The sequence below is a fragment of the Globicephala melas genome, chromosome 1 (assembly GCF_963455315.2).
Source record: "Globicephala melas chromosome 1, mGloMel1.2, whole genome shotgun sequence".
Lineage (NCBI taxonomy): Eukaryota > Metazoa > Chordata > Mammalia > Artiodactyla > Delphinidae > Globicephala > Globicephala melas.
The window spans coordinates 183,467,579-183,488,005 of NC_083314.1; the positions used below are offsets into that span (position 1 = coordinate 183,467,579).

General features: G+C 56.1%; 1 protein-coding gene across 1 annotated transcript in view; it reads left to right on the forward strand.

Annotated features, from left to right (window-relative positions):
• ACOT7 (acyl-CoA thioesterase 7) overlaps positions 1-20,427 on the forward strand; it is a 90,197-nt gene that overhangs the window by 30,124 nt on the left and 39,646 nt on the right. The window contains exons 5-6 of the mRNA XM_030880168.2: positions 4,378-4,492; positions 12,187-12,273. Coding sequence (XP_030736028.1) covers positions 4,378-4,492; positions 12,187-12,273 — 202 coding nt within the window. The remainder of the gene's footprint in view (positions 1-4,377; positions 4,493-12,186; positions 12,274-20,427) is intronic.

Here is a 20,427-nt window from a genome sequence, read left to right on the forward strand (position 1 = left end):
GGACCCCTGGTATAGAGCACACGGAGGAACGGTCCCTGTCCCCTCCCCCCCACTGCAAGCCCTTCCCACCCCGTCTCCCCCACTGCGCACCTTCCTGTGGGCCTGGGTCACTTGGGGTGATGGGGGGCTTGCTCGTTGTGCTGCTGCGGATGTCAGCCCGGGGGCATTCCCTGCCCTCTCCCTGTGCCAGCTCACATCTGACCTGGGACCCTGCCTGGGCCTCTATGGACGCAGTCCAGGCTCCGGCGGGGCGTTTTCCTGGGGGGTGACCAGCTGCTGGGCTCCAGCTGCCGTTTAGTCTAGACTTTAAAAAAGAATCTTGGTAGCAGGAGCTCTCTCCATGCAGAACAGGAAGTGTGCTTAGACCTTGGTCTGCATCAGGTTGGTGGTCCAGGGTTTGGTACCCTGAGGGCAGGGCGGTAGTGCCAGGAGCACCAGGCCAGCATCGGTGGCACCTGTCCCTCCACGTGTGAGGAGAGAGGGGCGCTCAGGGCCAGGGTGTGAGCCGGATGGTTCCCACGCTTCCCACCTGTTTGAGTTTTCTGGGGCTGCTGTGACACAGTCTGGGGAGCTTCAACAACCGAGTTCATTCTCTCCCAGTTCTGAGGCCAGAAGTCCACAATCAAGGCATGGGCAGGGCTGAGCTCCCACTGGAGGCTCTGCAGGGGATCCTTCCTTCCTCTTCCAGCTCCTGGGGGCTGCAGGCATTCCTTGGCTTGTGGGGGCATCACTCTAACCTCTGCTTCTCTTGTCATCTGGCTGAGTTCCCGTGTGTGTGTGTGTGTGTGTGTGTCTGTCTGTGTGTGTGCGTGTGCACGTGTCTTAACTAATTACACCTGCACAGACCCTAGTTCTCAAAAAGGTCACATGCACAGGTCCCACGTGGACAGGAATTTTGACAGGACACCGTTCAACCCAGAACATTGGCCTTCAGTCCAGCCCACCTCTGTCTCTCTCTCTCTCTGTCTCTCTCTCCAGCTCTCTCTCCGTCTCTGTCTCTCTGTGTTCCCCCCACCCCGCCCCCATTCTTCCTGGAGCTGCTCTCCTCTCTGCTGCTGGCAAGATGGAAATTGCATCATTTTCAAGCAGCACTAACTGAGGGGTTTTCAAACCCAAGAAGCAGGCGTGAGTCTGAGGCGCAGTGACGGTTCCCTTTAGAGATTACAAGCATGCTAACCCCTGCTTTCATCTTTCCCACTAAGCACTTGGTGTTAAATTAGCCACATCACATGTAAACACTCAGGCACATTATTTAACTGATCTAATTTTCAGATGCTACACAGTTTAGAAATCTCTAGCAGGCCATATCTCTGGTTTCAGCACCACATGGTGGATCTTAAGGGGTTGCTGCTGAAGGGAGATTCCTGGGCCAAACACATTAGCTTTTGTTTCCTTCTGGCTTCTCAGGGGCCTGAGTGCTGAGAGCCAGTGGGTTTTTAGCCAGTGGCGGGGAGTGAGGAGGGGCGGGTGGGCAGTGTCAGTCTCCGCTGTCCCTGCAGGGACAGGGCAGCTCTCTGTATCACCCCTCTCATCCCCTGCCCTCCCTCCCACCTTCTGGCGGAGACCCCGGTAGCTTTCCCATTCCCTTTGTTTAGCCGAGTTTGATAAGACATAAATATCCACTCTGCCCGTGTTAGAGGCGAGTGTCGGAAGCCTCCCATCGGGTGCAGAGAGAGCTCCAGATGGGAGAAGCCACACGGCCCCCAGCTGCAGCCTTTGCTAATGTTTATTTGCACTTTCTTCCCCCCACACATGCTAGGCCCACGTATAAGCCTTCAGATGATTCGAACTATTTTCGTTTCATCATTTCATTTGAAATGTTTCACTCTGCTCTTTTCATTGGCACGGCGCAGCTCGTCATGCGATACCGGGTCCTGGAAAGCTCGGGTCTGGCTCTCGTGGGCATTTATGCTCAGGTGCTGGTAGCTCGACCATCCGACTTCCTTATGTCCTGCCAGCACCCCCCGCCGACCCTTCACAGGTAGCGGTCATTTATTAAGGACACTTACGTCTCTCTGTCTACGTGTGTATCTTACGTCTCACACATGCACATATATTACACACAGGTTGATCATACGTGTATCTCACACGTACACATACGTAGATATCTCACACACAGAACACGCATCTCACACACACACACACACACCCGCTGTCACACATACATGTGCGTGTGTAGACCGACCACATGTGTGCGTCTCCCTGGGGGAAGCCCACCTCCCCCCCTGCAGTGTCACTCAGTGAGGACTTTGTCACTTTGCTCCACCTCTTGCCCCAGGGAACAGTGACCTCAGTGGCCCTGTGATGGAAAAAGAGACCCCTGCGGTGGCCGGGGACAGCTGTGGCCCCCGAGAGGCTGGGGGCCATTGGAGAGTGGACACTGGTTTTTATCGGTGTCTAAACATGAGCTTGAGTTAAAAGGCTCGCACTGACTGTTGCCTTGGACGTTTGAGCTTAGCTGTCTCCTGCTTCAAAACAGCTGAGTTTGATGAGTCCGTGGGGGTGAGAGTTGAGTGCCAGCCCATCATCAGGATGTTCCCATGATGTTGTCCCCAGATTTAAAGCCAGCAGGAGGCGTTTGTTTGTGAACAGCCTGCGTTTTCTTGGTCCTCGTCGCCCGTGTCAGGACCGGGGCCCTCATCGGTCCCCGTGTGACTGCAGAGGTCTGAGGAGTGTGCTGGACACGAGGATTTATTAGACTGTGGAGGTTGGCTCGTTTTTCAAAAGTCTCTTAAAAAGGCATTTCTTGAGGACACGTAAGACATCCTTGAGTTTTACTAGAAAGGCACAGCACAAACTCTACACTTAGAGGCATTGCTCTGTGTGGTGGGACGTGGGGGAACCATCTGTTTATGGAGGAAGAGGCTTTGTGCACGGCGACTTGAATACTCACCATGCTTTGTTTCTTTTGAACAAACCACTCAGCTCCTTTCACAGCCTCCTTTAGAGACGGGGTCGCAAGCCCAAGATAATGGTAATTAAGCCACGGAATGTGTTCAGACCTGGGCAGTTTTGGAGCAGAGCCACGAGCAGGAAAAGCAAGATGTTTAAAAGCGGCTTTTGGAAGAAGGTCTGAAATTGCAGGGGGCAGAGAGGAGCACACGGGGCCCTGAGCCTGGCGGCTATTCCGCAGGCTCAGCAGGAGATGCAGGTAGAATGGATGGAAGGGCAGCAGTCAGAGCCCATCAGAAGGAGAGCGGCTAGGCAGGGGTCAGCAGGGAGGGTGAGGCCGGTCAGGGGGCCTGTGGACCCCGGGCCTGTCTGATGGATCCCAGGGTAGGGGGTGTTCCCTACACTGGGCCCCAGGACGGTGGGCACCAGAGGGCCCGACATTCTCCATTGTGCCAACCTTGATTGTCACCTTTATTTTTAACTTCTTGGGTCAGAACCCCTGTGATCCATTAGGAAAGCGTCAGGGGGGCTGTTTTAGCTTTGGTGGGTGTCAGCTGGCCAGGAGTCAGCAGAGTGAGGCTGCCCAGTGTTAGGGGCACACGGGGACCTGTTCCCTCCTCTCCCTGTTTGTGGGAGAGGGGGTGCAGCCTTCCTGGGGCTCCCTGACTCTGTAGTTCTATGTCCAGGAAAGAATCCCAGGAAGGAATGGGGTAGGTATAACATGGTAAGTGGCTGAGATTGTCAGTATGATTTTTTTTTATATACATTTATTTATGTATTTATTTTTGGCTGCATTGGGTCTCCGTTGCTGCGCACGGGCTTTCTCTAGTTGCGGCGAGCGGGGGCTACTCTTCATTGCGTTGCGCGGGCTTCTCATTGCGGTGGCTTGTCTTGTTGCGAAGCACGGGCTCTAGGTGCGTGGGCTTCAGTAGTTGCAACACGCAGGCTCAGTAGTTGTGGCTCGCGGGCTCTAGAGCGCAGACTCAGTAGTTGTGGCGCACGGGCTTAGTTGCTCCGCAGCGTGTGGGATCTTCCCGGACCAGGGCTCGAACCCGTGTCCCCTGCATTAGCAGGCGGATTCTTAACGACTGCGCCACCAGGGAAGTCCCTGATATTGTTTTAATGGTCAAAAATTGGGAGCAAACTAAAGGCCCAGATATGACGGATCCATCACATAAATTATGGTAGGAGGATACAGGGCGAGGAGGAAATACCATGACTTTGAACTTCACATACAGCATGGCAGTACCTTTGATTTATACCCGGGCATGAAAATAATTCTAGGGAGGACGTAACGCAAACATTTGACCCAGGCACTCTTGCAGGGGGAAGAATACATGATATTTTCCCCTTCTCTGTGTTTTCCTTATTTATATTAAACATATACTATCAGAGAAAGAGTAGACAGTTCCAGTCACAGAAAGGCAGCGCGCACAGCAGCCGAGCCTGGGGCCCGGACCTGACCCTCTCCCGTGCCCCCCGCAGTACTCCCGGCAGGGGCAGGAGGAGGAGGGCCGCAAGCGCTACGAGGCCCAGAAGCTGGAGCGCATGGAGACCACGTGGAGGAACGGGGACATCATCCAGCCCGTCCTGAACCCAGGTAGGAGCTGGGGTGTGGGCCGGGGCCGAGGCAGCGCAGCCACTTCACGAGCGTCCTCTTCCTGGGCCGGTGCGTCCCCTGGTGCTGTCTCCTGGGACAGGCCCTGGGGTCCCGGGAGTACTGTCCCCTTGGCCCTGCACCTTGCAAGCCCCTTCCCAGTCGCACAGCCGACCATGGGGATGGGGGGACAACCCCGCAGGCCTCGGTGCGTCTGCTCCCGTAGAGTGCTGACCTGGAGGCCCCCGTGGGGAGAGGCCCTGCTGCCCAGGCAGAGGGACGCACGCCTGGCCACGGAGAATTTGTCCCCCAAGTTCGCCTGAGAGTGTGTTCTGGACGGGATTTCCAGCTCATGAAAAAGACAGAAGGGCAGCAGCGTTTCCCACATTGTTGTTCCCCGGCCCGCCGCCCAGACGCGGCCTCAAGTTAGACAGACTCTGAGCGCCCGCGGCTGCTGCCTTCCAGTCTTCATCCTTGTGCCTGTAAGTCCGGGCTGTCGGCTTTAACAGGACACGCCTCCACAGTCCAAACAGGTGAGGGAGGGTTCCCGAGTCCCTGCCAGAACACCGTGCAGGGCTGGGCCTGGGGGCCTTGGGGCCTGGTGACGCACATCACCCTCCTCTGCACACACAGTGACCACGTCTTACCGTGTGGAGAGCGGGCTGCACGCCCTCAACCTCCCCATGTTGGCCGGGCTCCTGTGATGAGTGTCCACGTTCCATGTTGGGTCCCGGAGCGACTCCTCAGGGGCCCTGCGCGCGGGTGCTGTGGCTCCTGATCTGGTCCTGGACTGCCGTCTGAGCACTGGCCCCAGGGCGTCCCTCTGCTGCTCCATGTGCCCTGGGCTCTGCCCGCTTGCCGCTAAGGAGGAGCGCGGTGAGCTCTAGTGCAGGGGCTGGAGAAAGCTCCGCCTGCCCGCCCGCCTGCCTTCCTGGCTGCAGCCCACCTTTGGCATCAGGGTGGGTGTAGGGGGTCGGGACTGGTGAACACCTCGCAGGCGTGCAGACTAGGACAGGACTTTCTGGGTTTCGGATTCTGTCATTTATCGGGGGTGCGCTTGACACCTCTGGCAGTGTCTGTGTGGCTTGTGTAGGGCTCCCCTCATGCTCATCCTTCCTGAGTGCCACCCTCACCTGCCCACAGTGAAGGCCAGGGCACTGGAGGTTGGTGTCCTTACTGTTCTGCTTTTTTATTTATTTTATTTATTTATTTTTGGCTGCATTGGGTCTTCGCTGATGCATGCGGGCTTTCTCTAGTTGCGGCCAGCGGGGGCTTACTCTTTGTCGTCGTGCGCGGGCTTCTCACTGCGGTGGCTTGTCTTGTTGCGGAGCACGGGTTCTAGGCGTGTGGGCTTCAGTAGTTGTGGCACGCGGGCTCAGTAGTTGTGGCTCGTGGGCTCTAGAGCGCAGGCTCAGTAGTTGTGGTGCACGGGCTTAGTGGCTCCGTGGCGTGTGGGACCTTCCCGGACCAGGGCTCGAACCCATGTCCCCTGCATTGGCAGGTAGATTCTTAACCACTGTGCCACCAGGGAAGTCCACTGTTCTGCATTTTCAACAAACACCAAAAAAAAAAAAAGGAAGAAAAGAAAAACCTATTGGTATAATAAAATGTTGCTGTTTTGATGAAACCTGGTAAAGTTGCATCTTTTCACAATAAAATGTAAATGTAGTCCCCAGGCCTGCGGGCTCCTGTGATGACTCAAGTGCATCGAGGCGCTGGGACACATGCCACCATCAGGCCGCAACCTCAGGCCCAGCCTCTGCTTTCAGGAGGCAGGTCAGGCAAAGGCACGGAGGACTGCAGAGGGACGCAGAGGGGCCGAGAGGCCTCGGGAAAGGCACAGACTCGGTGCCGGGCGCGTTCCTGGGAGAGAGGCTGGAGCGGGCCAAAGGCAGCACTCCTCACCCTGGAAGACAGGTCCTCGCCCAGTCCCTGGGCCCTGTGACTGTGACCTTATTCGCAGAAGGGGCCTTTGCAGGTGGAATCAAGTTAAGGACCTCAAGATGAGGTCGTCCTGTGTTACCCACAAACGTGGGGAGGGCCCCAAATCCAACGAGGACCCCAAATTCTGTAAGAGACAGAAGGGTAGAGACAGTGTCAGCCCAAAAGCAGCAAAGAGGGGAGCTCAGAAGAGGTGCTGGCTGGCATCTGGGGGCTGGACCCACCTGTCCTTGGGCGGTTACTGGCCAGTGCTGCATGGAGGCTGGGGCCGAAGGCTCAGTCTTGAGCTGTGAGAGGCATGAGGTTCATCCTGGTTTACTCCTTTGACTGACTGACTGGGGAACTAAGATTACTCAGGGTTTTCAGTCAGTTTAAGTTCCTTCATGAGATAATTTCTGTTTGCCATCCTCTGATTTGTAAACCTGATCCATGATGTTTTTCGGGATCTGTTGTTCTCTAATGAGATTAGTGGAAAGTGGCTTCTCAATCTCAAGGTTTCTTGATAGGTTTTTACAAGCTTTTATTTTTTCCTTTTCTGGCCCTAATAAAAGCGCAGCTTTGGGCTTCCCTGGTGGCGCAGTGGTTGAGAGTCCGCCTGCCGATGCGGGGGACATGGGTTCGTGCCCCGGTCCGGGAAGATCCCACATGCCGCGGAGCGGCTGGGCCCGTGAGCCATGGCCGCTGAGCCTGCGCGTCCGGAGCCTGTGCTCCGCAGCGGGAGAGGCCACAGCGGTGAGAGGCCCGCGTACCACAAAACAAACAAACAAACAAAAAAACTGCATCTTTCTCAGCAATAGGGACTGGCTTTTAACCACTTCTTAAGGAAGTCACATATCCATTCTCTGGACTTTTTGAATACTACAGTGTGCTCTTGTCACTGGGGTCTTCTAACACTCTCCCCCTTCCTGGGAGGACCCCCGCCCCGCCCTGATGAGGCAGGCTTGGCCCGAGAGTTGCCACCCGCCTCGCGCCGGCAAGGCCCTCTGGACCTGCCGCTCCCTGTTACTTTTGAAACCAGAATCACATTTCAGCCTCTGTGGCTGTTGCCTAGCAATCCCCACAAGGGGCCAACCTCCTCTTTCAGGTGTCTTTTCAGAGAGTCTGGGAGTTCTTTACAGGCCCAATTTTTCTTATTGTTTTCTCCATCTGATGAGACAAAATACAATTACCTTGAATTCTTCAACCCATGGCCATTAGTTGTCCAGCTTTAACCGTGTAGGGACTGTTTGGCCACGTGACCCACCATCTTTCTGAGAGCTGTTGGGTTTATGACAAAATCAGCCCTGGGACTTCCCTGGTGGTCCAGTGGTAAAGAATCCGCCTTCCAATGCAGGGGATGCAGGTTTGATCCCTCGTTAGGGAACTAAGATCCAACATGCCACGGGGCAACTAAGCCCGTGCGCCACAACTACTGAGCTCACGCGCCTCAACTAGGGCCCGCGTCCCGTAAACTACAGAGCCCACGCGCTCTTGGACCCGCGTGCCGTTAACTAGAGAAGAGAAAACCCGCACGCCACAACTAGAGAGAAGCCCGCGCACCACAACGAAGAGCCCGCATGCCTCAACAAAGGTCCTGTGTGCTGCAACTAAAACCCGACGCAGCCAGAAGTAAATAAAATAAATAAGTAAATAAAAAATAAATCTTAAAAAACCAGCCCTGCCTCTTCCCCGGCCTTTGTGTTTGAAGCAGTGTTCACCTCTAAGTCCGGTCCCCACTACCGGGACAGCCGGGGTCTTGGTGAGTCACACCCACCCCTCATCCCTGCTCAGGCCCTGGACCCTGCCTCCCTGAGGTCAGCCAGTGCCCGGCCACCCCCGCAGGCTGATCAGCCCGGAGCCGCCCCTAAGAGTGCTTGGTGCCCGTTAGGGGCTTGCGCTGGGTGGGAGAGCCTTCTCCCCAGGGTCTGGCCAGGCCCCGTCACCCCGCTCCCAGCAGCACTTGACCTGGGGGGCGTTGGGGAGGCAGGAGGAGGAATACAGGGTCTGGAGCCGGACCTCTGAGCTTGGATCCCGGCTCTGCGCCGTGGGGACTTAGCCCTTCTGTGCCTCAGGTTCGTCGGCTGCAAGCACGGAAGAGGGAGTTCTGTGCTCGTCTCTGGCTGCCCTGGGGACCTAACTCAGGTTCTGGACCTCATTTTGAAATCGCAGGTTCAAAGATTAGGCACTGCATTAGTCAAGGTCATTGTAGCTGCTTACACTCTAAACTCCTAGCTCCTAATAACTCAGTAGAGGTTTATTTCCTGTGAACTCCTAATCGGGGGATCTCCTCCAGGAGGTGGGGACTCGGGATTCAGGCCCTTTGGTCCTGTAGCTCCACACCTTTTATCAGGTAGCTCTCGGGGCACCTCGGGAGGGGAAAGAGCAGGGAGGCTCCCCTCTCGGGCGTTTTGACGGCTTGGGCCTGGATGCAGCACTTCCACTCACTCTCCTGTGGCAGGAGAGCAGCCGTGCAGCGGAGAGGGTGGAAACGTGGTCCAGCCGTGCACGGGGGAGGGTGAGGAGAGGGGCTGCCCAGTCCTGTCTTCTGGTCACACGTGGTACACCTCACCCTCAAGGACAGCGACCTGGAATCCTGTCCAGCCCCACCATCCATTCGTTAAGGCAGTGCTGGCAGCGATCACGGATAAGCCCCAGGTGTCTGTGCCTTGACCTTGAACTTCGAAGATCCTCTTCACGTTTCCCTGTAGTTCCCCTAAGAAACAGGACGTGAAGAACGGGGGAAAGGCCACTGAGGACAGGAAGTGCCTGATCCAGGGGCTGTGAACCCACAGACACGGTCCCACCCTGCAGAGCCCCGTTGAGTTACAGGCCACAGCCCAGGATAGGAGGACCTGGGTGTTGGGTGCGTAGGTGTATTTTTTTTTCCCATCAGAATTGTGGTGTTTTCTCTCGTTGGAAGCTCATCAGTGCCAGTTCCAAGCACACTGAATCATTAGACACGGCTTAACTGATACTTTAAACATGACTGCAGAACGGTGGGGGGCATCTCTTTGACCAGGTTGTTATAGTCATTTCAAGTGGCTTGTCATTCGAATAAGTAGATAGTTGACATGACAAAGATTTTTGTATGCTATTTCCATTGTTGGAAATTTTCAAAAACTCTTTTGTCATCGTGCACACACAAACCTCTCAGCTGGTCAGAGCAGCTCCCAAGAGCAGGCCAGGCTTGAGGCTTTTCGTTTGCATTCGTTCTGTAAAGTAGCTACTGGGACCCAAAGCAAAGAAAGCACAGGAGGGCACCCCGGGGCTCTGGGGGCCTGTTTATCCTTTGAAGAGAGAGGCCCAAGGGAGACAGTCCTTGGAGATCAGGGGTGTCGTGGGCTGGCAGCGCTGGCCTGGAGTGTTTCTCTGATGGCTCTGGTGGCAGAGGGACTTCGCTGGCATCCTCTGTGGCCCTTGGGCTGTGCCCCTCCACCCCGTCTCCCCAGGCCATCTGAAGCCCCGAGGCCAGAGTAGGCGTGGCCCTGGGTGCACCCTTGACTGGCCGGGGCTGTTACCCGCACTTCCTGAGCACAAGGAGGGTTTCGGGTGCGTCTTCTCCACTTGGAGTGAAATTAGGAACCGGGCAGGGCAGAGTTCTGGACGCCTTCTCAGGGCCTCCCTTCTCATCCCGCGCAGCGTGTCCGGCCACATTACCCGAGGCCCAGATGGTCTCGGATGGTCCAGGCCATTCTGGACGCCCCGGGGCCTGGGAGGCAGCTGAGAGAGGAAGCATCTCCTCCCTCTGGTCGTCTGCATCCCCGGGGACGCCAGGGGACCCTGGAGCTCCCCTCCCAGAGCCTTTGGAGTCATCCTGTCATCTGTTGGCTGGTTTTAGATAGCATCCTTGCACACCTGCTCCCACGGGGCCCACACGCGGGTGGGTGGGCTGGACGGCCGAGTCCTCAGACTGTGGCCTCTCGGGACGGAGTTCTCCACTCAGCTGCTGACCACCAGCTCCTGTCGCCGCGACAGGCTGCTGCTTTCGACGTCCCCGGCTTGAGGGTTCACCCGGCGGTGGGGGAGCTGGGACCTCCTGTGGTGGCTGGCGCCCGCCTCTGCCAGTCACACTGAGCCATGGAAGCAGGCCGGTCACCAGAACCCCCGGAGGTGGGACTTGACTGTGGATAATAACGAGAGACCCCTCCCCCCATCCCACCCCGCACCCCAGGCTGCAGCCGCTTCATTGCTTCTGACACAGCCGAGGGCCCTTCCGGCTGAGAGCGTCCGGAGATGCTTGAGTCCTTCCCGTAGGGGCTTCTCAGAGCAGACGGCACTTCACACGCGAGCTCAGAGCTTGAGTCTAAACCTGTCTAAGCCGTGAGGCTTGAGAACAAATAGAAAATACCTTGAGTTTGGAAGTCAATCCTTAAGGCCCCAGCTCACCGGAACTCCAGTTTTTCCCACTTCGTGACCCCTTCAGGCAACCACACAGTCTGAGATCCCACGTGGAGAAGCATCAGAAAAAGTCTCGGAGGCAACTGTCGGCACTTAAGAGACCCAGGCCCCGACCTCAGGGTTGGCGCCCCTTCTGGCTCCTGAGCAGCGTTACTTCCTGCACAGACTTTTCTGTCCACCGCCGGAGACAGGAAGGACCTTTCTTCACCTGCAGGCTGTCCCAGCCGTTCTGGGGCCGGCAGGCTGGCTTCCTCGGCAGCTTGGGCTTGCTGGGGCAGGAAGGGGCTACCCTTTCTGAGTGCCAGCTGTCCGGGCAGGAAACAAACGGGCGTCATCCCTCCCGGAAGGCTTTGGGAAGGTGGAAGCAGGCACAGCAGTGGGGTCTGCTCAGAAGACCCACCCCGTTGGAAGAGTCTGTGTCGAGGGATAGTATTGGTTTCTGGAGATGGGGCTTTATTTCATCTTTTTTTTTTTTTTTTTTTGCGGTACGCGGGCCTCTCACTGCTGTGGCCTCTCCCGTTGCGGAGCACAGGCCCCGGATGCGCAGGCTCAGCGGCCATGGCTCACGGGCCCAGCCGCTTGGCAGCATGTGGGATCCTCCCGGACCGGGGCACAAACCCGTGTCCCCTGCATTGGCAGGCGGACTCTCAACCACTGCGCCACCAGGGAAGCCCTCATCTTTTTTTTGAAGTGCAGCCTCTTACAGATATTTCAGCAGCAGCAGTGCCGCGTGGGTGAGGGATGCCCCCAGAGACTTGGTGCTCTGGGAAGATGAACGGGGGACACTGGAGGAAAGGCCAGCACACCTTTCGGTGCAGTGTCTCCGGGGCCGGGTCGGGACTGAGGGCTGGCAGGAGTCCCAGGGTGAGGTCTAGGGATGCACGTCTGTGGCGTCTCTGTCCAGTTCCGTGTCTCCACCTACCGTTGTGTTTAATGAAGTCGAAATTTAAACTTTTGAGAAGTTGCATAATAAATTGCTAAAATATTGTCAGTGCCTGTTCACAAACTTGAGAATGAAAGTCAGGTGGGTGACTGTCTCCTAAGCGAGGGTCATACCAACCCTGGGGGCTTATAGGCAGGAGGTGTTCAGTTGCTGCTCGGGAGTCAGGGCAGGGCCTCGCTGGGGACACTGGTGTCCCCAGGGAGTAGTGTCATGACCCACTAGCAGAGTGGCTAATTAATCCTCGAAAGCCTTCCCCCCTCACGGACTGGAGCGTTTTGAGACCACGGTTTTCCTTAGAGAAATCCCACCTAAGGTGAGGACAGCGGGAAGCCTTCGGTGACCCTGCGAACATCAGGGCGCTGTCGCCACTGTTGGGCCCTTTGGCCGTGGGAATCGATTGGTCCCGTGGCCTAATCTCTCTCCTTTGTGATTCCAGAGCCGAACACGGTCAGCTACAGCCAGTCCAGCTTGATCCACCTGGTGGGGCCTTCCGACTGCACCCTGCACGGCTTTGTGCACGGAGGTAAGGACCAGTGACTCTTGCTGTCCCCTTCCTGCTCCTGGTTCCTTGTTAATTCCCCCCAGGAGGCCATGCTGCCATCTGACCCAGTTTAGGCTCTTGTGTTTAATGAAGTGTACATTTAAACTTTTAAGAGGTTGCATAATAAATTGCTGAAATCCTGTCGGCGCCTGTTTTCAAAATTGGGAATGAAAGTCAGATGGGTGACAGTTCTAAGGGAGGGTCACACGCAGCCCTGGGAGCTCATGGCCACGAGATGTTTAGTGGCGGCCCGTGGGTCAGGGCAGGGCCCTTTGGGGGACAGTGAAGTCACCAGGGAGTGACAGTGTGACCCGCTAAGAAAGAGGGCTTAATTCAGCATGTTTTTGCCTCTGGCGTTTGCATGTGCTTCTTCCTTTAATCAGATTCCACCTCAGAAAATACAGGCCTTGAAGTTCCCAGCTTGGGAACCACGGCTGGAACACAAGAGGACTTAGCTCCAGGCTCCAGAGGGACACTTTTTACTTTAACAGTGTGTAATTATTTTTTTGTGTGATTTAGGGAAAATATAAGTAGCACATCAAACCCGTAATTTAATGGAGATTATCATCTCAGATGAGGTCAAAGTAAACTTTAAAAAACAAGTCGTTTTAAAGAAAAACATAAGGGGAAATGTTCTTAAGTGGTTTAGACGTTAGCAGAAGTTGTGTGGGTGGTGGAGTCCGGGCACCGCTCCTCTGGGGGCACCGAGCAATTCATCGTCCCCCAGGCATGACTGGAACTTGCACGTGCCGTTCGTCTGCACTCTTCATTTCCAGTGGCCTGGAATGCCAAGTTCTCCTTGCTTCTCCACTCTTGAAAATTCCTGTTGATCCTTCAAAACCCAGTTCCAGTGGTACCACTCTGTGCAGGATTACACTGATACTTCTACCAGGGGATGCCTCAGGAGCAGGGCTCAGTCTTATTCTTTGTGTTGGCTCCAGGGTTTCACACAGAGCCAGAGAGGTGCTTTGCAGAAGCTTCTTCCGTGAACAAGAGGCACAGGTCAGGCTTGGGTTGAAAAGCTTGGGATGAGGGGCCCTGGACCTGTCAGAATCAGAGAATGGGCCCTGATCTGAGATTTTTTTTTTCTTTGCCGTACGCGGGCCTCCCACTGCTGTGGCTTCTCCCGTTGCGGAGCACAGGCTCCGGACGCGCAGGCTCAGCGGCCGTGGCTCACGGGCCCAGCCGCTCCGCGGCATGTGGGATCTTCCCGGACCGGGGCACGAACCCGCGTCCCCTGCATCGGCAGGCGGACTCTCAACCACTGCGCCACCAGGGAAGCCCCTGAGATATATTTTTCAAGTTTGTTTCTTTTTTTAACTAATCCTCTTCTGTGTATTTCTTTTTCAATTTCATGATCATTTTCCTCTCTCAACTAAACTCTGCCCGCGACGCCCTTAGGTACGATTAACTTAGTCCTACCTAAGGGAAGCTCTACTTTACAACAAAGGGTGCTTTCCAGCCCCGTGAATGTTGTGACAATCAGGGTATCTTTCTTCTCTGAGAGCAGCCGTGGCCTTACCAGCCTTCTTGTTCTTTGCCAGCCCTTGTCAGCCAAAGGCCGGGCTTCTGTAACTGCTAAGAACTGTCTTTGAGCCTCATAGAGCTCCGCTCTACCTGAAATTTGTGAAACTCTATGCTAGAAATTTTGCTTATTTCATCCAGATGTTGGAAGTTCACTAAATGTGGCATTTCCATCATCACTGTCTCCTTGGCAAAAAGTTTATACTCTTCAGTCCGATCTTTCCTCACATGCTGAGAGGCGTCCGTGAAATGCAGGAAGCGAGGGAACTGTTGGAATCCCCTAGAAACCTACAGCACATCGTGCTCATTTACGGAGGCTGTGCGGCTGAATTTAAAACGAGCGCGTTTTTTAACGCGTGTTAAAGAAGCGTCTACAATGGCTTTACAATGTTTAGTGCCTATTTTAGTAGGGGTTTTGTGCTCATGATTTGAAAACCATGCCTAATAATCTTACCAAACCTAATCACTTCTTATAGTGCCTCATAACTCACCAGGCATGAAGGAACAAAATAAATACCGGACTGGAAACACTGAGTCCTGTGATTTTATTGTATTTTCCTATAGAGAGAATACTGTCGGCAAGAATGGTGTCTAAGTCATTTGAATGAAAGTCTCCTGTAAACTGTAAATCAGTAGATGCCAATCGCAGGAGGAAACGGTGAACTGAGATGGGTGCTAATTTGGCTTTTATTCAGTAATTCTGCACTGCGTATGGGTCTTTGAAAACCTCCTCCCTGTCCTGTTTTCTGTGATTTTCACACATGGGATAGTCTTCGTCTTGAGGACTGGCTCCTACCCTGCGACTTAAAAAACACACACACAACACAGATCTTGGCAACGCTGAACTGGTGAGAGATGTAGTAGGAAGGGTTGGAAATCACAGATGGAATCCAGGACTCCTGTCAGATGCTGGGTCTTCCCTCCTTTCCTGGCTGCAGGGACAGAGCCTCCGATAATTCATCGAGGGGATAGAAAAGACGCAGGGAGTGAGCAGAGGGCCCTCGTTTTGCTGTGTGGGAAGGCGGGCTGGCTGCTTCTCCGTGGTTCTGAATTTCAGGGCCTCTGTGCAGAAGCGCTGGCCGGGCTTTGGGCTTCTGCCTTCTGAGTCCTGCATGAATCAATGTGCCGTCCCCTCTTTCTCCTCTTGGTAGTTCTGGGATCTCAGCCCAGAAAAGGCCGTTTCCCCTCCGCTCTCCCCTCCCCCGTGGTCGGCTGAAAGGGGTGACCCAGCAGCTATCTGCGGGGCTGTTTAGGTTCTTGCCACAGTCACTCACCCGGACACCCATCCTTGATAAAAACACTCGGAGTAGGAATTGATTTTACTTCCCGAACATGATAAAAGCCCTAGAGTGAGCATCTTACTCAGAGGGGAGCCCAGAGGATCGTCCCCTGAGGTTAGGAGTAAGGCAAGGACCCTAGTTAACGTTGTTTTGGAGATTTTAGCCACTGCAGTAAAACAGGAGGAAAAAAATAAAGGCACAGGAAGTGGCAGAAAAGAAGTAAAGCTATCTGGCTTTGCAGATGGCGCAGTAACATACCTGGCGAACCCAAGAGATTCAGTGATAAAAGTAACTCAAAGAATTAAAAATTCAGTAAGGTAGCAGCATGTAAAATGAATAATAATAAAAAAGGCTTGCCTGAAATAGAAAAACTTCTTTTCATTGTTTTTGTTTGCAGGTCTGTTTGTTTTCTAAGGTGTGTTTTGTGTCAGTGAATTTTAACTCGGATCATGAAACATGACTTTTCCATAATTTGATGAAAAGGGGGCGTTGGTTTTGTGTCTGCGCCTTTGATTCATCTTCTTGAAGATGGCGTTCCCTTCTCCCGCGTTGGTTCCTGAGATGTCCTTTGCTCTGATTTCTTTCCTGGGGGACTCTCCTCGCCCGGCCCTCTGTCGGCTGTTTCCGCGTGGGTTTCCCAGCCCGAGACGGGGTGTTGCTGCCACAACTGGCCGGATGTGAAAGGAAGCGTGCTCCCCAAAGCCGGGACCACTGTGCTTTGCCAAGACCCATCTGGCCGTGAGGGCCAGATCAGAGGGGAGACCCCAGTGATGGGGGCGCCCCAGCTCTGCCCGTGGTGTGCGTGGCTCTTAGCCGTGGGCCCCTGCTGCCTCGCGGCTCACGGCTCCCTGCGCTCAGCCTGTGCCTTTCTTCCCCTCAACGCGCCTCTTGCTCTCCTGTCTCGGTGTCTTTGTTCACCCTGTTCTTCCCACCTGGCGCCGTCCGCCTGCCCATCCCAAATCCCACGCCCTCCTGGTGCCCCCTGAGCCCCTCCCTCCCAGGCAGCTGCACGCCCTTCACCCCGCTCCACGCCACGGCCTCTCTCGTCCTGCCCCCCGTGCTGGTTGTGGTTTTCTCAGGCGCTCGTCTCCTGGACGTCCCCCTGTCCCTTGCCTGTCTCCCGTGGTGCTCTGCAGAGAAGGAGCTCGGTGAACGGCCATTGAGTGAATGAAAGAAATCTTTTGGAAAGACGGTTTGAGGTGACGCTGCCCGGTGGCCATGTCCTGAGCCATTGGCAGCTTTTCTCTGTTAGAATCACGGGCCGTAAATCCAGCTGGGCATGTGGCTCCCATGTCCTCAGACTGAGCTGCCGGCTTGGGCCCACTCATAGGACAGGCTCTGCCCTGTGCTTCACGGTGCCCTGTGGTGCCCACGCTCCTGCAGGGGACGCGTGTCTGCCTGACCCACTCTCCCCACCCCCAGCACCACGCTTTCTGCGCGGCACCCTGGGGTGTCTGCACTCCATCCCTCCCGTCCCCCGAGTCCAGTCCCTCTCAGGGTCCTCCCTGGAGCCTGCTGCAACCCGTGCCTCCTGTCAAAGTCATTTCTGACCCAAAGCCGGTGGGCGGGTCTGGCCCTCACAGTTCAGCCGGCTCCCCTCCACCCTGCCACCTCCTTCCCAAGGCCCAGGATCGCCCTTCCCTGCTCTCCTCCGCCCGCTGCCACCCCTTCAGTCCCTGTGCCGTTCCGCCTTCCTTCCTGTCCTGCCCGGCATCGGGTACCCGGGGCCCCATCCTCGCCCCTGCACTCCCCCCCGCCCACCCCGGGACTCCTGTGTCTCACACCAGCCTAGGCCGGCGGCTCCTGACTCTAGCTGCTTCTTCGGGACGGGCCTCTCCGACTTGATGTCTGGCACGGAGCTCCACTGCTCCCCCTGTGGTGGCGGCCAGGCCACCCTTCTGCTTGTCGAGCCAGAATGCCTGTGGTCCTCCGGGACTCAGTCTCACTCCAAGGCTCTGCCTCATCTGTCAGCCAGTCCTTCGGGCTCTACGTTCAAAACGTCAGAACCTGAGTTCTCGCCACCTCCACCATCGCCTCCGGGACATGCGCCTTACCGTGGAAATGGCCTCACACCTGGTCCGAGTTCCGTGACCAGGAGCAGCCCAGCAGCCTCCCTGGTCCACTCAGAGCCAAAGGCAGGTCAAGCCGGGCCTGCTCGGCCCCCTCGCTGGCTCCCGTCTGACTCCAAGCAGAAGCCCAGCCTTCCGCTCGTGCCGCTTCTCCACTCCCAAGGCCTCCAGGACCCGTCTCGCCACACGCCTCCCGCCCCACCATGTCAGCTGCTGGGCTCTGCTCCTCGAGTTCCTGGGATGTGGTGGCGGGAGGGCACCTCCACCTGCGGGCCCTCCGCCTGCTCGTCCCTCTGCCGGGGTTGTGGTCCCCAAACAGCTGCGCAGATCCCTCTCTCTGTCTTCTGGTTTCTGGAGAAAAGGAGAGGGCTTTCCTGACGACCCCCTGTAAAACGGCCCCCACCCTGGCCTGCTTGCTCCCCAGGCCTGGACGGATCCCTTCCCTGCGGTGTAGACGGGCCACGTGCTGAGTGAAGGGACCAAAGAGAGTGAAGATGAGAGAGAGAAGACGGTCCCTGAGTGAGCAGAGGGGCCCCAGAACTGACGGGGGCAACAGCAGGTCAGCCCCCCAGAGGACACGTGAGGACAGCCCCTGACTCAGTGAGCATCTGGCAGCCCCTCCCGTGTGCCAGCCCCGTGGGGGGCTCGGGGACGCAGTCACTGCGCCGCCTGAGACGTCCAGAGACAGAAGTGCTCCTGCAGCACGTCCTGCACACGAGCGTCCAGCCACCAAGGGGACACACACGGCTGCCCCAGGATCCCGAGGCCGGGGGACCTCGCGGGACCTGAAGGAAGAGGGGGAGGCAGAAACGGCAGCCCCGGGGTGGCAGGGGGCACGCGGGCCGAGAGGAGCCCCCGCCAAGCGAAGGAGGTCTGGGAGGCGAGGCGAGGCGTGCGACCCCTGCACAGACGCTCGTGTCTGCTCGGGTTTCGTGGGGCAGTTATGAAAAAGCGGTCCTCTGCACCTGGAGGAGGAACCGATTTCACAGAAAAATGCAGAAGGAGGCACAGATGCTCCTCTCCAGCTCTGTGACCTCATTTCGTTGGAGCCCCTGCTGCGTGCTAGAGTGGGTGTCCAACCTGTGGCCAGGGACGAAGCAAGGAGGCCCGGAAGCCGTGTTTCCTCCTTTCGAGGAGATTCTGGTCTCATGGGGTCAAGAGGTGAGGGCGTGAAGGCCAGTGTGGACCCCCGTTTCTTCATCGCGAGGCTGAGTTGTGTTAGGCGATGGCCCCCGTTCCTTCCAGTTCTCACTTTCCAAGAATCCTTGTTTCTGAAAATACTGTTCTCTGCCGCGAAGGCTCCAGAGAGCAGCTTCCTGTCCATCTGGATGGAAGGGCGGGAGCTGGGGTCTGGTTACAGCCCTGAAACCCCAGGCGCTATGAGCTGCCCGTGAGCTTGCTTGCTGCCTCCCCGCCCAAAGGGCCTGCTGACACCCATCCCGGAACTGGTTTCCTCCTGCCCGCACTGGCCCCCTGAGCAGCTGGGGACGTGTGAGGCTCCTGGCCCCTCTGCTTCCTGAGCTGCAAAGCATCTCACCTGAGAAACCCAGCCGGCTCTACAGCCTGCGCACGTCCTTCCCTACGAACGGACCGGTGCTTGGGGTTGTGGTGCCCCGTTAGTCAGCTTTTGCTTCCCCTTTGGTTGCGATCACTAGGGGCACACACGGCAGACGTCCCCTAACGGTGTCTTTCCTGCTCAGCGTCAGGAGCGTGAATTCTTCTGTGTTAGCCTCACCCCTGCCTGCGGCCTGGACTCCTGGGAGGAAACTGACGCCCTCCAGAGTGGTTGTGGGCCGTCAAAGGCGTGACCTTGCCTCGTGTGGACTCCGGCGAGGCCACCACGTCCCACTGGGAGGGGCTCGTGCGTAACCACTGCCACCTTTCCCTGCTCTCCATGGCATTTGGGGCAGGAACACGTGTGCCCTACTTCCCCTGTTGCCTGCTCAAAACAGGGAAGGCATTGATTCTCAAACAGCAGTAAGCAAACTTAATTGTGACCTTCTGCAGTTCCCTGATACAGAAGTAAGACGTGGCCTCGTGGCCGGGCAGCCCCCACCCCCACCCCACCCCGGCTCCCTGGGCCTGCGCTGCCCCGGGGCCAGGGGGGAGCCGCATCCAGCTGTGCCTGAGGCCTCCGCCAGATCCCACCTTTGACATTTGTCATTAGAAACCAATCATCCTCACTCACTGTGCATTAATTTCCAAAAATAACCTTTATTAGCTACCTTAATTAATATTCCTCTGCCCTTGGTCCCGGTTCCCAGAGACCTGCAAGTACATTTGGAACCTGAAGGGGGAGAAGCCAGACAAGTCTCGGGAGGCTGTCGCTCAACCGGCTCTTAGGATAACTCCCCCTGTAATTTCCAAACGGTGGGCTAGTTAAAATAAGATGAACTTACTATCGTTTTCTTAATATAGGAGGCCGGCACCCACACCCCTTCAGCTGGGACTAAATATAGAAATGGGGGCATCACGAATCGCCCCCCACAGCGCAGTCGGTGGCGCGGGGCTCTGAGCTGCCAGCGGCTGCTTTGGGTTTGCAGCAGGCGCGCTACAGTCAGCCAGGCAGGCCCGGGAAAAGAAAATTCAGCCTCTATTTTTAAGCCGGTCAACGTGTTGTCGGTACTTTAAAAACAAAAACAAAAGCAAACCTGTAAGCAGTTAAGCGTTAGATTCCAAAATGTCTCCGGTACCCGATGTTTATCTGTATGTTAGTGGCCAAGCAAGTCTTACTTTTTTCCTTCCCATAATTCCTGAAATGAACGCAGTATCCAAGGGCAACAAATCCTACAGTTTTGTTGTCATCTTTTAAATGGCGAATCTCGGGTAATAAGAGCAGCTCACGACAGACTAATTTGCCAAAGTTCTTTTCCCATCGTCAGCGGCACCTATTGTATCTAAATAGGAATGAATTGATGAGGTTTTTCAGTGGGAACCTGGAAAGAGGCTTTTTTTTTTTTTTTTTTTTTTTTGGCGGTACGCGGGCCTCTCGCTGTTGTGGCCTCTCCCGTTGCGGAGCACAGGCTCCGGACGCGCAGGCTCAGCGGCCGTGGCTCACGGGCCCAGCCGCTCCGCGGCACGTGGGATCTTCCCGGACCGGGGCACGAACCCGTGTCCCCTGCATCGGCAGGCGGACTCTCAACCACTGCGCCACCAGGGAAGCCCGAGGCATTTTTGAGAAAACTCGGATACTTGATATTTTTAATTAAAGCGTAAAAAAGTGAAGGGGAGAAGGTGACTTCCAGTGTCAAAGAGGGCTGGTG